The sequence below is a fragment of the Tripterygium wilfordii genome, chromosome 22, assembly GCF_013401445.1.
Source record: "Tripterygium wilfordii isolate XIE 37 chromosome 22, ASM1340144v1, whole genome shotgun sequence".
Lineage (NCBI taxonomy): Eukaryota > Viridiplantae > Streptophyta > Magnoliopsida > Celastrales > Celastraceae > Tripterygium > Tripterygium wilfordii.
The window spans coordinates 10,817,676-10,835,284 of NC_052253.1; the positions used below are offsets into that span (position 1 = coordinate 10,817,676).

The 17,609-nt window shown below is 36.1% G+C and overlaps 1 protein-coding gene across 1 annotated transcript; it reads right to left on the minus strand.

The window, feature by feature from the left end:
* Positions 1 to 5,673: 5,673 nt before the first annotated feature.
* On the minus strand, positions 5,674 to 6,114 carry LOC119991537. The gene has a single exon (XM_038837884.1). The coding sequence runs from the start codon at positions 6,112 to 6,114 to the stop codon at positions 5,674 to 5,676; it is 441 nt and encodes a 146-aa protein (XP_038693812.1).
* Between the last annotated feature and the right edge of the window lie 11,495 nt (positions 6,115 to 17,609).

Sequence of the window (17,609 nt, forward strand, 5' to 3'; positions counted from 1 at the left end):
ACCGGAAACTTAATCTCCCTCAATGCTTCATCTCAAATACAATTTAAGCTTAACAAAGATGGTGGAAACTATTCCTCCTGGAAGTCTCAGATGACCAATCTCCTATTTGGATACGGTCTCATCGGATATGTTGACGGATCCCTGGTGTGTCCAGACTCTGAACCGGATCGCCAACTATGGCTTCGCCAAGATCGACTGGCACTACTAGGTATGCAAGCCATGGTACACAGTTCTATTGGGCCAATGATTAACAATTGCAATAGTTCTTCTGAAGCATGGAACAAATTGGCGTCAAGCTATTCCAATCGATCCAATACTCGCATGCTTACACTCCTCTCAACATTAATGAACACAAAGAAAGAAGGCAAGTCGGTGACTGAATATATGAATCGCATCAAAGGCTTAGTTGAAGACTTAGCTCAAATTGGCCACTCTTTAAGTGATGCTGAAATAATGGTTCACACTCTCAATGGTCTGAGTGGTGAGTTCAAGGAACTAACGACTGCGGTTCGCATTCGTGACACTCCAATCACGTTTGAAGATTTGTTTGACAAGATGATAGATGAGGAACTTGTTCAAAAGCCCAATAACAAGGCTAGTGATGATATTCAAGTGACAGCCAATTTCACATCCAAAAGAGGCAACTTTAAGCCTCGTGGTGGGAGGAACAATCGAGGTGGCTACCATGGTGGCAATTCCCAATATTTTTCTGGTCACCAGATCCTTTCTCGCTATGGACAAAATCCTTACAAAGGCAACCATACACAAGGTAATCAGTCTTACTCGGGTTCATCTACTAATCAATCTTTTTCCTCTTCATGGCGCCCAAACAGTTATTTTTGCCAATCCCGAGTGGTATGCCAGTTGTATGACAAACCGGGACATACAGCAAAAACTTGTCGATCCAAGCCAAAGTCGTCTGCTCACTCTCAAGCTGGCAGCCCCAAGCCAACTATCTCGATGGTGACCAGAATTCATCATCAAACAATTGGGTTCTTGATTCTGGGGCTACTCATCACATAACATCTGATCTTCAAAGTCTTACCATGCCGTTTGATTATACTGGTGACAAAAGCGTAATGGTTGGCAATGGTAACAGTATCCCTATCTCTCATATTGGTTCTTCCATACTTCATTCACCCACAACCACATTTACACTCAACAAAAATACACACTGGATCTTCTTGCCAAAGCTCACATGCATCAAGCTAAAGCAATCTCTACTCCTATGTCCTCATATGAGTCTTTGTGTCTAAATGATGGATCCTCTCCTCATGATCCTACTGAATATCGTCGGGTCCTCGGCTCTCTTCAATATTTGTCACTCACTCGCCCGGATATCTCATATGCAGTCAACAAATTGGCACGGTTCATGCATCGACTCACTGCTCAACATTGGATTGCGGTAAAACGGGTACTACGCTATCTGCAAGGTACTCCTCACTATGGGTTGTTTCTCTCCAAAACCAAGCATTTGCGGATGCTGACTGGGCTGGCGATATTGACTCCTATGTGTCTACATCCGCCTATGTTGTTTACTTTGGGACTCACCCGATCAGTTGGAGCTCCAAGAAACAAACTACCGTTGCCCGGTCCTCCACGGAAGCTGAATATCGGGCCATAGCCTCCGCAACAGCTGAACTTAACTGGCTCACTCATCTGCTCACTGAACTTGGTCTTTCTCTGGCCAAGACGCCTATAGTTTATTGTGACAATGTTGGAGCCACTTATTTGTGTTCTAATCCAGTGTTTCACTCTCGTATGAAGCATATAGCACTTGATTTTCATTTTGTACGAGACCAGGTGGCCCAACGCACTCTTCGGGTTTCTCATGTGCATTCTGCGGATCAACTTGCTGATTCTCTTACCAAGCCACTTGCTCGCAAACTTTTTCTTGATCATTGGTTCAAGCTTCGCGTCCTACCAGGACAGCTACGCTTGCGGGGGCATGATAGAGACAATTCTGTTGTTAACAGAGACAATCAAGGTGGTGCAGTTATCACACCTTGATACGAATATCTCTTGATTTATTCTATGTAATATTTGTAATTATTCCTTCATTACCGTGATTTAGTTTCCATGTGTGTTAAGGAAACTCTTCACATGTACATGTATATATGATTGACTCATATCATCAATACAATTACACAAGATTCATACGAACTACTAAATTTTTTAGTTTCATGTATTGTTAATTTACTGGTGATGTGGTTGGTTGTCTTGTGATTTTCATTTTACTTTATAATTGGGTTTGCTATGCAAACTGAATCATCTGTTAGCAAATGCAATGCAAAATAGGGGAATTTTTCTTGATGAAAACAGTAACTACGATTACAGATGCAATGAAAATAATGGATTCTTAATGGAATTCGATTATAATGAGAAATATATTTCTCAGTGGTATTTCAAAAAAAAATGAAGTTATGGCCTATACATATACATTTATTTTTTTTGGTTTTTTGGTTTAAAACTACAAATAAAATTTCCACACCCAACGAGGAAACTAAAAACCGATGTTTATAAAATTCAGAAACAGAAACCACACACACAAAAAAAAATCCAAACCAAACCAAATAATTGTTTTTTTTTAGTTTGGTTGGTTTTTAACACCCCTAATCGGAGAGAGACCTCTTTTGTGTGCATGGGCAGAACCACCCGTGCCCAAGGTCCCCTTAAAAAAAAATTTATTAGTAAATTTGTTTAGTAGTAATATATATATAGATAAATTAAATAAGTTATTCAATAAATGTCCCCCCTTAACCCAATAAAAGGTTACATAATATGGGCTAGGATAATACATTAATAAAAAAAAAATTAATAAAATGAAGACTCAATTGAATAAGTCAGTCTAAAAGATGATCCAACTAATGATGATGATACATGTCTACATTAGCCCAATAAAAGATTAATCTTAAAAAGAGTCATTTGATTAGGTAGAAAAAATTTAAAAAATTAGCAATGCATTTATAGGATTCCATGAGATTGTGATCTTGCTGAGAAAATGGTAGTTGCAACAATGAATATCTTGGTGTATCCAGTGTATAAACTAATAACACTAACATTGACTTTTATCTTAATATTGATAAGTGATATATATATAACCCAAAAAAAATTCCGGGGCAGAATCCTCACGCAAAGTTTTTCTCCCCTAATATCCGATGCTGATTCCGCCCCTGTTTGTATGTGAGTCTGTGTCACAAACCTGTGGTGATTGGGGGCCATTTCTTCACGAAGAGTACCTCCCCCTGAGTAGTAATTAGCCGCCCCATTGAGGCCCGAACCAGACCACGCCGAAAAAGCATAGGCAATGCGTGTCTCCAAATGTTGCTTGGTCCAAACCCAAGCAATTGAGAAGGTAACTTGATGATTGGGCTTGTTGGACCTATCAATCAATCATTCGTACTGAATTCCTTGATGGGCCAGCTCCATTCTCTGGATAGTGTAACGTCCATTGTATTTGTTCATACTTAATAGAATGTAAAAAAAAAAAATAAAAAAAATGAAAGAAAACACTATAGAATTTTCAAAAAATTTATACTTATTTAAAAATTTAAAATACAATTTTGATGTATGTGTATACATGTATATTTATGATGCATAGACAGTGATAATTGTTGGGAGAGTTGGTGAGCATATTTTCCTACAGTTGGCATAAATATGATGCACTGGTTGTTGATTTTGATTAAAAAATTAATACAGTATTAATTTGGCGTGACTTTGTTAGATATGTGTGGGACCACGTGAAGGAAACAAATTATGAAGCAAATTCATATCGACTTTGTGGATTGAATTAAAGAGGAGTTTTTAATTGGTTTTGATTTCCTTTTGTTTGTGGTACACGGCAAGTTGGTTTACTATAAAATTAGAGAGTTGTTTGCAGAGTTAGTGCTGGGTCGATGTAGTGCCGAGGGAGCTGAGGGCAGAGCCGTGCGGGCATTGCAGTGGTAGGTTGTGTTGCCATGAGGAGGCTGTGCAGCTACCGGGTATGGTGTTGAAGCGGTGTTCAACGTGATTACGTTCATCATTAAGGAGAGAATCAAGAAAAAACATGTTTCAATATTGACAAAATCAAATTAAAAAAAATAATTAAGGAAAAAATTAACACAAGTTAAGAGATTATATTAAAGACCCCAAGAAATTAACACAAATTAGGAGATTATATCAAAGACCCCATGAGCCCCAAGGCCCATCTTTGACCTATGTATTATATATTGTAAGCAGTAGGACTTGAACGAAAAAATAATTAAGGAAAAAATTAACACAAGTTAACAGATTATATTAAAGACTCCAAGAAATTAACAGAAGTTAGGAGATTATATCAAAGACCCCATGAGCCCCAAGGCCCATCTTTGACCTATGTATTATATATTGTAAGCAGTAGGACTTGAACTTGGGTGGTTCTTAGGGTAGTCCAAAACCTTTATCATTCTACTGCCCTTCAATCTTTATACATATAACACATAAAAATTTCTTTTAAATATACTAAGAACATCAACAAAGATTAATATCACACATTACTCATTAGATTGGTATAACACAACTGAGTGATATTTAAGTAAATATCTTGCACTTTTCACACAAGGATGCATTTCCCGAGCTTAAGAACTAATGACAACGGCTCATCATGAGAAGAACAAATATGTGCGAGCTCGTAACTCAGAACGGATAATATCCTTGATTTGTTTTGGTTTGAATTTCCTACAATAAACCAACCACATTACAAGAAATCCCAATAATTGTTTGTGTTATGACATTACACGGTATATGCTAACCTCATTATAAAATTGATCAATGGCGTGCTAGAATCATCAAGTATGTGATTATGATGTGTAGTCTAACTAAGTACCAATAAATCCATATTAGTTCATCGTTTGTCGATATACCCAACAAATTAATCTTGCTTCCTAAGTTCCAAAAGCCAACAAAATTTGCTCTTTCAATAACCCAATTGAAATTAGACATATCTTACAGTGTATACTTAATGAATTATTATCATGAACAATTTCAATCCTAATTTAAACAGAGCTATGTTGAATCCATTGATAACCATACCAACATCCCGCTAGCTGCCCGCATGTGAATCACGGTTGTGTCTTTTTCTTTGACGCCCCTGGTTTAGTCTCCATGCACATGAATTAACTCGAGGCTTTCCTCTTTTTGAATGTCAGTGGGCCCGCCTGATGGCCTCATAAAAGTAACTTTGAAAAGTCGTACTGTAACCGTAAATCTTGCCTTCTTTGTTTAATTCGGTCAATCAGCCATACGTGCTCAACTGTTTGGTAAAATGAACAAAACAACAGTTCGGACAACGTACCGGACTGTCCGGACTTCCCTCAGTCCCTGACAACTAGCTAGAATCTTAGGTAGGCAATGAACAAATCCTAAACCGTCCAGTGCTATTAATGTCGTGATTCCAAAATGCTAACTTAACGGCTGTGATTAAAATCCATTTAAGCATTGGTGATTTTTCTTTAGAATCAATCAATTCAAAAGTAATCCCACACGGCCACACAGCACAGGACAGGCAATATTTCAGCGTCTGATCATGGACTGCATTTTTAAGAAACGAAAAAACAGGTCTAAAAATAAATAAGAGCCCAGAAATTAATAAATATGAAATATTTGATTATTGAATCAATTTTTATAAGATGTAGCCAGTACTATGATTAACTCTCATGTTCTCGTTTGATGATCAGCCACGTCGACTTTGGTGGTGCAAGCCAGCAATCGCTTGAAGATGGAGAACAGTCCAGCACAAGTCACCTCCTTCGCCCTCCTCAACACCAAGCACTTCCTTCTACATGGAATCCCATTTTTGCCCTTTCCAGTCTTCATCCTAATTGACTTGTTTTTCACCGTCTCTCTCGCTTTCCCAAAGGACTTCTTAGTCTTTTCCAGAACAGTCTCCTTTCTTGAGAACGTATAGCTCCTCAGGTACATTTGCCTGCACCAGACGCTGTCCACAACCCTAGGGTGCGCACCCGGTCCCCGGCGCATGTTAGGGTTCAAGAACTCCGCCTCGGATTCGGGCCACCTGTAGAGTCTCACGTAAGTCGGCCTGACAGGGAGACGAGCAACGTCTTCTATGCAGTCAGAGATGCACGGCGACGACATAGCGATCGAGAGTGTTTGGTACGGTCGCTTTGTGGTTATCGTTTTTTCAATTGGGCATAAAGGGCCGAAGTGCTGGATGCTCTTGGCATGATAGGGGATTATTTTGTGTATATGTATATATATACACATATGTATAAGTGCTTGTAGATGTCTAGTTTGGTCCATGCATTTTAATTGAGTGGCTGACTTAGGACTGTTGATGATGACTAAATCGAATTTGATTGTTCTATGTTCGCAGGCGAGGATTAGATTCGATGGATTGCTTAATCTCTTGACAAAAATGCCCCACTAACTAAAACAAAAGGTTGCTTAGTGGGATAGATATGTACATTTGCTTGTAACAAAATTAATTCTCACATATTATATCGTAACATTTCCTTTTATTTTCGTAAAATGAATCTATATTCTTAAGTGGTGAATGCAAACAATTGTTCTCGATCATACCAAAAATACCCCTACAATGAGATGCTAACATGTGTCGCCACATAGACTGAGTAACAGGAGGTTGGGTTGGGAAGCATCTTGGCCAACCCAGATGTCACCTCAGCATGTACTCTTTGGTATGGCCTTAACAAGCATAACCTCGAGAACCTCAGATGACCAAAACATCTCGGGATATCGAGGAGTGCTCATCACCGAACATGACGGAGATATACAAGAGATTTTTAAGGGATTCACCTCGGAAATCTCACCCGCAATAAAAGATAATTAATAATTCTAAATTCATATAAAAAGGACTTCCACTCAAGTAAATCTTTCTCACGCTCTCACTATTCAATACTAGTTAAAAAGAGAGCTCCAATCAATAAGCAATCTCAATGGTTTTATTGCCTACCAAACTAACTTGAGCATCAAAACGTCCCCCTGAGGTACACCTCGAGAACTTCAGAGTTCACATTTTATACCTGTTCAGATATAGAATAGCAACATCCCGATTCATAGTCTAATCAAGTAGAACCGAGTATTCAGTTATCGATGAGTTGAGGAGTTCGTCTGATTTTGCACGTCATATATCATTTTGGAACAACAACCTTTTAATCAATAGTCTGATTAATTGAGATGCCAGTGGAATCGATCCGATTTTGCACTTCTATCAGTTCTTGTTTTGTGGCAACATTTTTTGAGTTTATCCGAGCCAGCCATTTTTTATTGAGTAGTTTATACATACTACTAACCATTAATGGATGCCGTCTTGAATCTTGTTCTCAACGGCAATGGACAGGAATATGCAGTCAAGGATCCAAATAAACAAAATTAGCAAGAAAAACAAAAAGAACCAATATTTATATTGGATTGTGTGGCTGTTACCAAGTAATCAAAAGTTTTGTGATGAGCCCCTATCGGCTGCAAAATTAGAGGCACGATCAGAGAACCATGAAACAAATGGATGCCGTTTCTTTAAGTCTAAATTACCATTTTTCAAGCCCTGATTTCCTCCACTAGGCTAAAGGATGCTGCTACCAATTAATTATATTTATTTCGTGGATTGTTATTTGGTTTGAAACGTTTTCGTATGTATATATCTTATTTGATGTCCAGTTTACATAATAAAAAGAAGAGCTCAAGTGGCTTGTAGGAGGCTTTAGCCCAAAATTTCTTCAGGCCTGTGAACATTATCTGGGACCCATAAGGGTTTGCTGGGTTGACTTTGCCTTTAATAGCCATATCAATATTTTGGTGTTGGATCAGGCCCAAATAAATACGTACACAAATTCACGATACCTCCATTGGGCCCCCAACAAAACATTTACCTTTTAGAATGCATTTGGGGGGCTGCAATATGTGATGTAGTAGATTGCAGCCGTTACTTAAAATTGTTTTAATCTAAACCGTAGATTTCATCCAACGGTGTTAAATAAGGTAAACACCACTCCAAAAAAAAAAGAAGAAGAAGAAATTACACGCTTGGGTTCCAATTACAATCCTAGTATCTGAAGCACAACAAGTAATGTTACTTCCACAATTATTAAATACATCAATATTCCAGTTACAATCCTAGTCTCTAATCACAACAATGACTTTATTTGTCATAATTGATTCTACGTTTGATTGTAACAAAAATAAACGCAAATAAACACTTACAAAACAAAATTTTTGTTGATGCCGATTTCAGAGATGGGCTTAAATATGTGCAAATCAACAATTTCGCACCACGTCACCTTCAATGAAATATGAAAACTTTGAGAATATGTAGTTGATAATGTGTCCTACTTAGTTCGAGTATGGTAGAATTTGGTATTTTAGTTGGAAAATTAAAGAAATAAAGAAAAAGAAAGCATATGATATTTTATTTTATTTTTCTTGCATTAGTCTTGCTTCTTATTCTATCGTCTATTGGTTTGCCATAAATATTTGCTATTTCTTTATTATAATTATTCTTCAGATCTTTTAAATGTTGGTTTGAGTTTGTTTTTGCTATAATTTTTTATTATTTATCATAGTAAGCACCCGACTTCATATTGTATTTTTCCCCTTACTAAGAATGTTCCCCTCTCCTTTTCACATTCAAAGTTTTACTTCAAATAATCAAAGTGAGTTTGTAAGAGACTCTCAATGTCGTTTAAAATTCTTTGGAAACCCATATTCCTATTCATACATAGTCGCAATAGCCAAAAATGTTTATATCTTCTTCTTTTTTTAAATACCATTAACAATTACGTTCGCGGTTGAAATCAAACCTTGGGCATACAAATGTTTATATCTTGAAAAATAATAAACCATAAATTGAAGATAGTACATGTGATTACTTGAAAGTGCAAATGAAGAAAATACTCAACATTGTGCCTTTTTTATACAATGGTATGGTTTGATATCGTCAATAACAACGGCTTTGATTCAATAGATTTGCTTATTCGAATTGACGATGGCTACTTGCTTTGTTTGAAACTTGGATCTCCTATTCACTACAATTACATATTTAAGGAGTCCAGAAGGTTTCTTCTCATTGGAAACATATACTCTATTTGGTATCTGGGATATGCAGATATTACTGAGAATTTTTTTTCTCACTTTAAAGTTTAATCCGTTAATCTCTAAATACCACAATAGATTTATCAATTTTGAAAATAAAAATAAAAAATATAAACGAAATATATGTATCATCTTTTCTTCTTGAAAGATTATCCATTCCCACACTGTTTCATTCATTCATTAAAACCTAAAAACATATATAAATAAAAAAATAAAAAACTGCTAGGCTGAAAAATATATTTGGGTGGCCATGCACTCACAAGATTTAGAATACTTGGTCTAGACAATATAACATGTGATTCTGGTCATCAAAACAAATGGCAATCTCCTATGGCTGCTTTACTAGTCCCTTGCTGTTGCATCTTACCTTCGCCTTATAATTTGTATTCAAATAGATAGACATTGGAAACATCTACTTTAGTGATCACACCATGATATATACCCCTGATTTTTCAGAAAAGAAAAAAAGAAAAGATGAAATTCCTTTGGTTATCCAGTAAATATTTGGTGTAAACTTATAAAATATGGATGTAAGCTTATAGGGTTAAAATAGGTGGTGTAAACTTGGTAGTTTATGCGGTATAAATAAAATTTCTCATTAAATAGGTATTTACATATTGAATTAGAAACTTATAAATTTTCACACCAATTCTCTAAAAAACAAAGAAATTTTTACACGCAAAAAATTTTGTAAAGCATGATCGATTTTATTGAAAAAGTATTGAAGATGAAAGATAACGATTTACATAATGAATATATGAATAACTATCAGCTTCAACAATTCAAAAAAATATTATCGACATTGAAAAGAATGCTCATGTAGTAGAGGTAAGTTTTTTAGGTTGCTTCATATTATGTACGATCAAGCCAAACAAGAATCCTCTAGAACAAGAACTATTAGTTGCTTGGTTGTAAGTCAATGGTTCTGGAGGTTCTCTAGGGTCTGTCCTTGTAGGGTTCGTTTTCAGTGGCGTTGTGCAATTGCTTTTTCTCTCTTTCTTTTATCTTTTTTTTATTTGAGAAATATTTTTCTTAATGGGTTTCTTCCATTTTATGTGTACTGTAAGAACAATATGCACATAAAATAGACTTTTTTATTTGCATATTTTATTGATTTTTTAATATTTCTTCATTTAGCTTAGTTTTTTTGTATAACAATATAATTGTATTAACGAGTCATATATATTAATGATTTCAATAACAATAATATTAATTAATCATAAATTAGTTTATAATTTAATTGTGATTGATTCATAAATTAATAACTCAACTCACTATATTTTTGTTTGTCCAAACTCTAAACTACACATTACCTCACCTCACAACAGTTTTTTAAGTGACATCCCAAACACTTTTTGATATCACACTTCGTCTCATCTCATCACAGTTTTACACCTCGCACCATTTCATTAACAAGGGATCCAAAGCTTTTCCATGACCAATCCATTGAGCTTGTGTAATCACTTGATTCTACATTGGTCAAATAATTATAAAGGCACTTTGAACGAACAACAATATACCATAAGTTTTCTCTCAATTGTCTAATGCAAGTTATTAGTAGATTTAATTTGAAAACATTATAATGACACAATCTTATGTAAATGGAATAAATAAGGATTGAGTACCTTTACTTTGTCTACTTGGATGATTAAACCACTGAAATTTTATTTTTTTTCTTTCGCTTTAATCGGCTAATCTCGCAATACCACAATAAATTCATCAATTTTGAAAAAACAATGAAAATAACATATTAATATAAAAAAATTATATGCATCATCATTTCTTGAAAAATCATTTATTCACACTAATCTTATTCATTCACTAGGTAAAACCTAGAAACATATATAAAAAAGAAAAAAAAAACAAAGAAATATATTTGTGTACCCATACTCTAGAATCATAATTTTAGTGTTCATCTCAAGTCTCAACCCGCTCCATAAAATAGCAAATGATCATGAAAATGATTAAAAGGAGGACACACATGCAATCTTAATTAGTAAGTTGAAGATGATATACAATCAAATCAAAGACCTAATCAAAGATCATCTTCTTTTATATAAGAGTGAATCTCAATGCAAAGAGTAAATTCATCCAACCTCAATTGATAACATAATTCTTGTCATATTCTTCATCTTCTTGTTAATCTCAATTGAAAGCATGATTCTAATCTTCCTCTTCTTGTTCTTTGGGGTTGTTAACTGGAAAATTGTTGGCTCAATCCTGTAGGTGCCAAAAATGGTGTGGCACCACATCATCACATAATGACAAAACTAGTAGAACTATTTGGGTCTTCCCACTTAGACTACCACGATTAGGCCCAAATCCGAAAGCCCATCTGAGAGGCCCATATACAATCTTTACATCATTACTAAGTAAACATAACAGTAGTCTTACAATAAAGCTGTCACCCTTTCTGACATGTATTTGCAGGAGCTTTATGGCTTTACAGCCTGTTTGCTTTATCATTTGTACAATGACTGTTCCTTGACTGTTCCTTAGCAATATGGTACCAGGTTTCGAGTCGTCTGATGTGTTGGCGACCGTGTGTAGGCGCCAAGGCAGTGTGATGGCGCTATCTCGTATGAGCGCCATTGCATGAGCTACCTTTCTTGCAAAGTAGTTCTTGTCAGTCTAGTCTACAGCAAATATCTATAGGTGCAACAGACCTATATCTCCAGGTAAGACATTATCTCGTACATATTTCTCTTTATAGAATGTCGCCCACAATTCTACCCTCTCCTTTATCAACACCTGTTGTGATCATTTCGCACTACTACTTTATCCTACTTTTTGGTATTTGTCAACTCTGACACAGCCGATATGATAGACCTTTCAGTTACACTTCTTTCGTGCAAGTCGGTCCAATAAAATAGCTGGAAGGTGCACACAATTCCCGAGGTTGATACTTGTTTTCTTATAAATACCCCCTCTTTCGTATGGGAGGGGATCGAACACTTTTTACCCACAATACAGGAAAATACCCCAAGACAATATACTCAGACTAAACACCTAAGAACATAGCTGGTCTTTCACCTCCGACCGACTCTAACTTGATCGTCGGAGCCTCCACGACCGGCACCCCCCAATCCGGTTGAGGAGCTTTCACGGTTTTCTTTGTTGTGAAATCTGTAGGACTCAAGGTTGTGAACGGACCCCACAGAAAGACAAGTTGACCTTTCAATGATTGTAGAACTTTGCCCCTACAAATCCCCCAATGATGACTCTTATATTTCTGTTTTCTCTACTCACCATTGCTAACAATTAGAAACAAACACATTTTCAATCTCCTCCACCAAAACCATCCCAACATGTCTTCACTTTTAACACCAATTGGAAACAAGCACAGTACCTTCAACCTCCTCCACCCCAATTATCCCCACATGTCTTCACTTTGAACACCAATTGGAGACAAACATATTTTCAACCTCCTCCGCCCCAACCATCATCACATGGCTTCACTTTCAAAAAATTGATACATGTGTGGCCACCTACTGGCTACTGCTTGTAACACTGGTAGCATAACCTGCCAAACTCCTATCCCACAAGACTTCAAAATTCATGGGCTTTGACCCCACAATGAAAGGGATCGATTCATCCCGTCTAGATTCCTTCTTGTGTAAGGGGAGTTAAGCTTGTTCATACTGTGAATGTGAGTAATTGTTTATATTGTAAATGTGAGTAATTATCTACTTTAGTTGGTGTTTATCTATTTTTGGTTTATTATTTTCTCATTAATCTTTGTTTTTTTATACTATGTCATAGTCGTATCTCAGTTCTGTTTCATGGTACCATGCTCTCACATTATCCATTGTGGTTGGTATCCATTATTTGTTTATTAATTTATCATTAATCTTTGTTTTTTATATCATGTCACAGGTCAATAAGGATCTTCATACCAATGAGAATGCTCTCAATTTATATTGGCCAGAATATTTTTGTAATATGAATGAGAACACCATGGCAAATGCTCTACATATCCAACTGATCCAGTTGCGTACTTCAAACTGGCTTTGGATCTATTTGTTTCATCTGATCCTTATACTTGGCAAAGTGGAGCGGGTAAGCTATATATACTGCAGTTGACTCTCTCAATCTTCTTTTTACTAGATTTGGAATATTATAAGAGCTTGTTACAATTTAGTCACCGAAAGATATGACTTATTATAGTTTAGTCATCGAAAAAATTTTTCTTACAAAGTCGTTATCCTTTGTTTCAAAATGGGAAAATTCAGTGACCCGATAGATTTCACCCATTTTTTGTCAGGGTTCCCATTGATGTGGCAACCAGTCAAACATATTTTGGTCAATATCTACTTATGTGGCAACAAGCCCCCACTTAAAAATATCCAACCAAATTTTCTAAAAATAAAATTAATGAAAAAATGACCTATAATTACAAAAATAAAAAAAGTATTTGTCACTCTACGTCTCCTCTCTAACGTGTCTCTCTCGAAAACAGATTCGTCTGGAAGCCCAACTCTGGCGTCAAAATCAACGAAACCGTAACAACCATACTCACTTTCGCTTTCTTAATCGATTGTTAAAATACAGTCCTGGTTGATTTGTTATGCTTTGTATATAGCAAATTGGAGGAACTGAGGGAGGTTAAGGTTATACCTAGATATCATCGGAGTGTGTCCTCGAGGCAAAGGGACCAAGCAGAGCTTCAATAGATGGGTACCCCCTCATTGATTTCTTCACACAATTGAGATTCATGCTTCGTAGAAGATCAAGTAATCGTCAGCTTTGCTGGATCTGAACAACATCGGGCCCGCGATTGGAAGAGGTCGATTCATTCGCATTCTTTCTCCTCTGTTTCATGGTGAGAGAGACCAATCTCCTCAAAGCAAAGACGGCAAGAACAAACTTTGACCTCAATGTGTTGAACCATATTTTTATAAGTATCAACACTGGTAAAGAAATCAAATGAAGGAACCAGTTGTTTTCCCAAGCTTCTTTTGAAAATGGTTGAGTAAAAACACATAATCTAGGCTAGTTTAGGGCTTGACATCCCTCTTGAGGAAAAAAATTCTACGATACATGGTGGCCGGAGAAATGTAAATTTTCGAGAAAGGAAATTTTCCAAGAAAATGAAAGTAAGGGTGACAACGGTGTAATATTCATATTGCCACATCACTTTTTAAAAAATAGCTATATTGCCACATAAATATTTGTTGATAAAAAATTGTTGACTTAGTGCCACGTCAACAGGACACTAGACCGGAATTGTGCTTAATATGCCCGGGTGACTTAATTGTCTCATTTTGAAACATTAGATGACGACTTTGTAACAAAAGTTCTTTTGGTGACTAACTTGTAGCAAGCCATATCATTCGGTGCTGTAAAGTATAATTAACCCCATATTAAATCATTTGATAATATCAAATTTTAATGAAATTCCTTAAACACCTAAAGGGTCTCGAGTAAATCAAATAAATTGGCAAGGCTATCTTTGTCAATAAATATCATGCTCCTAACCCATTGCAGGGCCTTCAAAACGGAGCAAGAAGAAGGAGAATAAGCTCTCTTTTGAATGTCCATAATCGATTGGTCCTTGAATGTCCCTTGTGTGCACCTCTATTAAACTTGAGTATTGTGAAGATGTAATCAACATAGACTAGAGGTCGACATCAAACCGGGCCGATCGATCGGAATTTTTTAGGCCCACACCCAACCTGATCCCAATCCCGATTTTGAGCATCAGGCTTCGGGCTGAGTTTGGGGTTAAAAGACCCTCATTTGACTCTTACAAGTCTCAAAAAATGGCATGTATTCCTATAAACCCACCGAAAACCAAAAAACCTTTTAGTTGTACCGTTAATACCCATTCAAGCTATGCTATGCTCTCTGCTTCGTCCTACTCTCTCTCTGGATTTTCTCACTCTAGATCTTCAGTGTAAATAGTAAATCTAGGAAACCTACCGGATCTTTAACCTCCATATTTGTTTCCTTTTGGTATCTACACAAGTAACCATGTCGTATGTTTAAGGTGTGTCTATTATGATTTCTGACAATTGATTTGTTAATTTGCAGATGAATTCTCTTGTTTGTGTTTTTTAATCTTTTGAATTCTCCTGTTTGTGTTTGTGTTTATGTTTAAGGTGTGTTTGCAGATGATCTATTATGTTTGTGTTTGTTTACCATATTTGTGTTTTGTTCTCCTACTGATGATTGATGTGGTATTCATGTATTCGTGTAATTATTATGATTTTTAATGTTGTTTATCTATGTATTTCTAGTGGCTTTGTTGATCTACTCGGGCCGGGCTTCGGGCCAGTCCAAAATTGACCCAAGAGGTTAGGTTTCAGGCCAAATGGAGTCCAGGCCGCCCGAGACATAGGGTCAAGTTGCCCAGATTCGATGCAACTTTGGGTCTACGCCGGGCTCGAGCTGGGCCATAAGTCCACGGGCCAAATGGTGAGGCCAAAACATAGTCAATATAACATTTCTTTCCCATACGAACAAGATTATGATAGCAAACATCGGTGACCAAAACATTCAAAGCCGCATAACAAAGCAGTTGGGTAAATGATACATTTGGTCCCTCACAAATGGGCTGTGTAACAACTCAGTCCCTCACATTTCAAACGAAACAATTTGGTCACTGGTTTTTGTGACGTGTAACACAGTCAAGTTTTCTACTAGTTCGGTCAATCAATGCGCTAACATAGCAGCAAAAATTCAAAAAACCATTTTTTTAGTCAACCATTCTCACTTTCTTCTACATCATCTTCGATCGAGCACCATGATCTGTTCGTGCATTGGTTGAGGACTGAGTTTGATTTAGTATATGAGTTTACTTTAGTTTATGAGTTTAATTTGGTTTCTGGGTTTAATTTAGTTTCTCGCTTTGATTTGGTTTATGGGTTTGATCTCTCCTCTCTCTTTGTTTCTCTCTCTAATTGTTAGTATTTTTGGAAAAAAATACTAATTGAAAAAATTAGTATCTTTGACTTTTTATGACATGTTAACAATTTGATTGACCGAATTTGCATGAAAACTGACCGTGTTACATGTCACAAAGACTTCTGACCAAATTGTTACGTTTGAAACTTGAGGAATTGAGTTGTTACACAATCCATCTGTGAAGGACCAAATGTATCATTTACTCCAAAGTAGTTCTTTTTTACACTTTACACTGAACTTCGATGGGCAATGGTGCAAATATTTGTAGTATCCTCTAGTCTAAGTTCAGGTGGAATTTCAGACTTACTAATTGAAAGTTCTGGTGAATATATGCCTGTCATCACTGCTCCACATGTTAACATCAACATGATAAAGTTGAAGTTGAATTTATTATAGACGTTTAATCACATCAGATCACGTTTAGTAGCCCATGATAAAGTTGGCGTGGAGACAAATTTAGTCGAGTTGGGTTTCTTCGTTACCGGGTTACAGGCCCATCTATTGGCAAACAGCACAAACTTCTCCATGGATAGGTTTAGTCATATCCCCATTTTTTCTAAAGACACCCTGTCAATTGATTTTTACAAGGGATGATCAACTTAGATTGGGATGTCTTTAGAAAAAATCGGGGTGTGACTAAAGCTACCCTTTGCGTGTACATGCTAATGGGCCCAAAACAAAACAGGTAAGCCCATTGGTATCTTCAAACATTTTTTCTCCAAAATATATTTATTTTGTTTTAATGAATTATTTATTTTGTTTGGGTGAAGTGACAATTGCGTGTCTTGTACTGTGTGGTGGGTTGTATCAAGAAAAAGAAGTTACTTGGCCAACAGTGACCGTCGGATGTGACCCTTCACACCCCGAAACAGATGAAGATGAAGAAAGTTGTGGGGCCTACCCCCATATGGGTATACTTTATCTACATATCTTCTTCTCTGGCATCTTCATATCCATCTCTAATTGGTTCCCCACCCCACATGTAATCTTAATTTAAATATATTTCCCCAAACCATGGAGAATAATAAATTTCATGCCTGAAAAAAAAATTAAAAATATATATATATATAATAAGGTTTTCAGAACTTTAAGGTTGCATATAAATTTGCTTAATGTTCTGTTTATTCTTTTTTAAATACCATTGAGAAATTTACTTCTCATTGGAATTGAACCTTGGACAAGACATACTCATATATTTAACCCAATCGATTGTCAATCGAGTCATCTCTCGTTGGTATGTTATGTTTATTGTTAGTAGACAAAAACAATACATATTAATTAATATTAGTGTTAGTAGACAAAGACAATACAATTCCTATCAATATAAACTAGCTAACTCAAACAACATCCAACACCACATAAATGGATTTCATATAACTACAACGTGTCATTATTTTATGGCTTTTGGGAAACAAAAGTATGTTTTTACACCTAAAATGGACGTGAATGTTGCTTGATGAAATGATACTTATCTAACATCGCCTAACTTAAAGATTTGAAATAAGATTAACTATGATTAGTATATGCAAAAACATTGCCTTATATGAAAATATAATTTGTTTAAAGGAATCAATTTTGAAAAACGTCTATACTTCCGTAAAAAGCTTAGACAAATCACT

Coding starts and splice junctions, on each gene's coding strand:
- LOC119991537 (XM_038837884.1), bottom strand. CDS start 6,114: ATGTCGTCGCCGTGCATCTCTGACTGCATAGAAGACGTTGCTCGTCTC.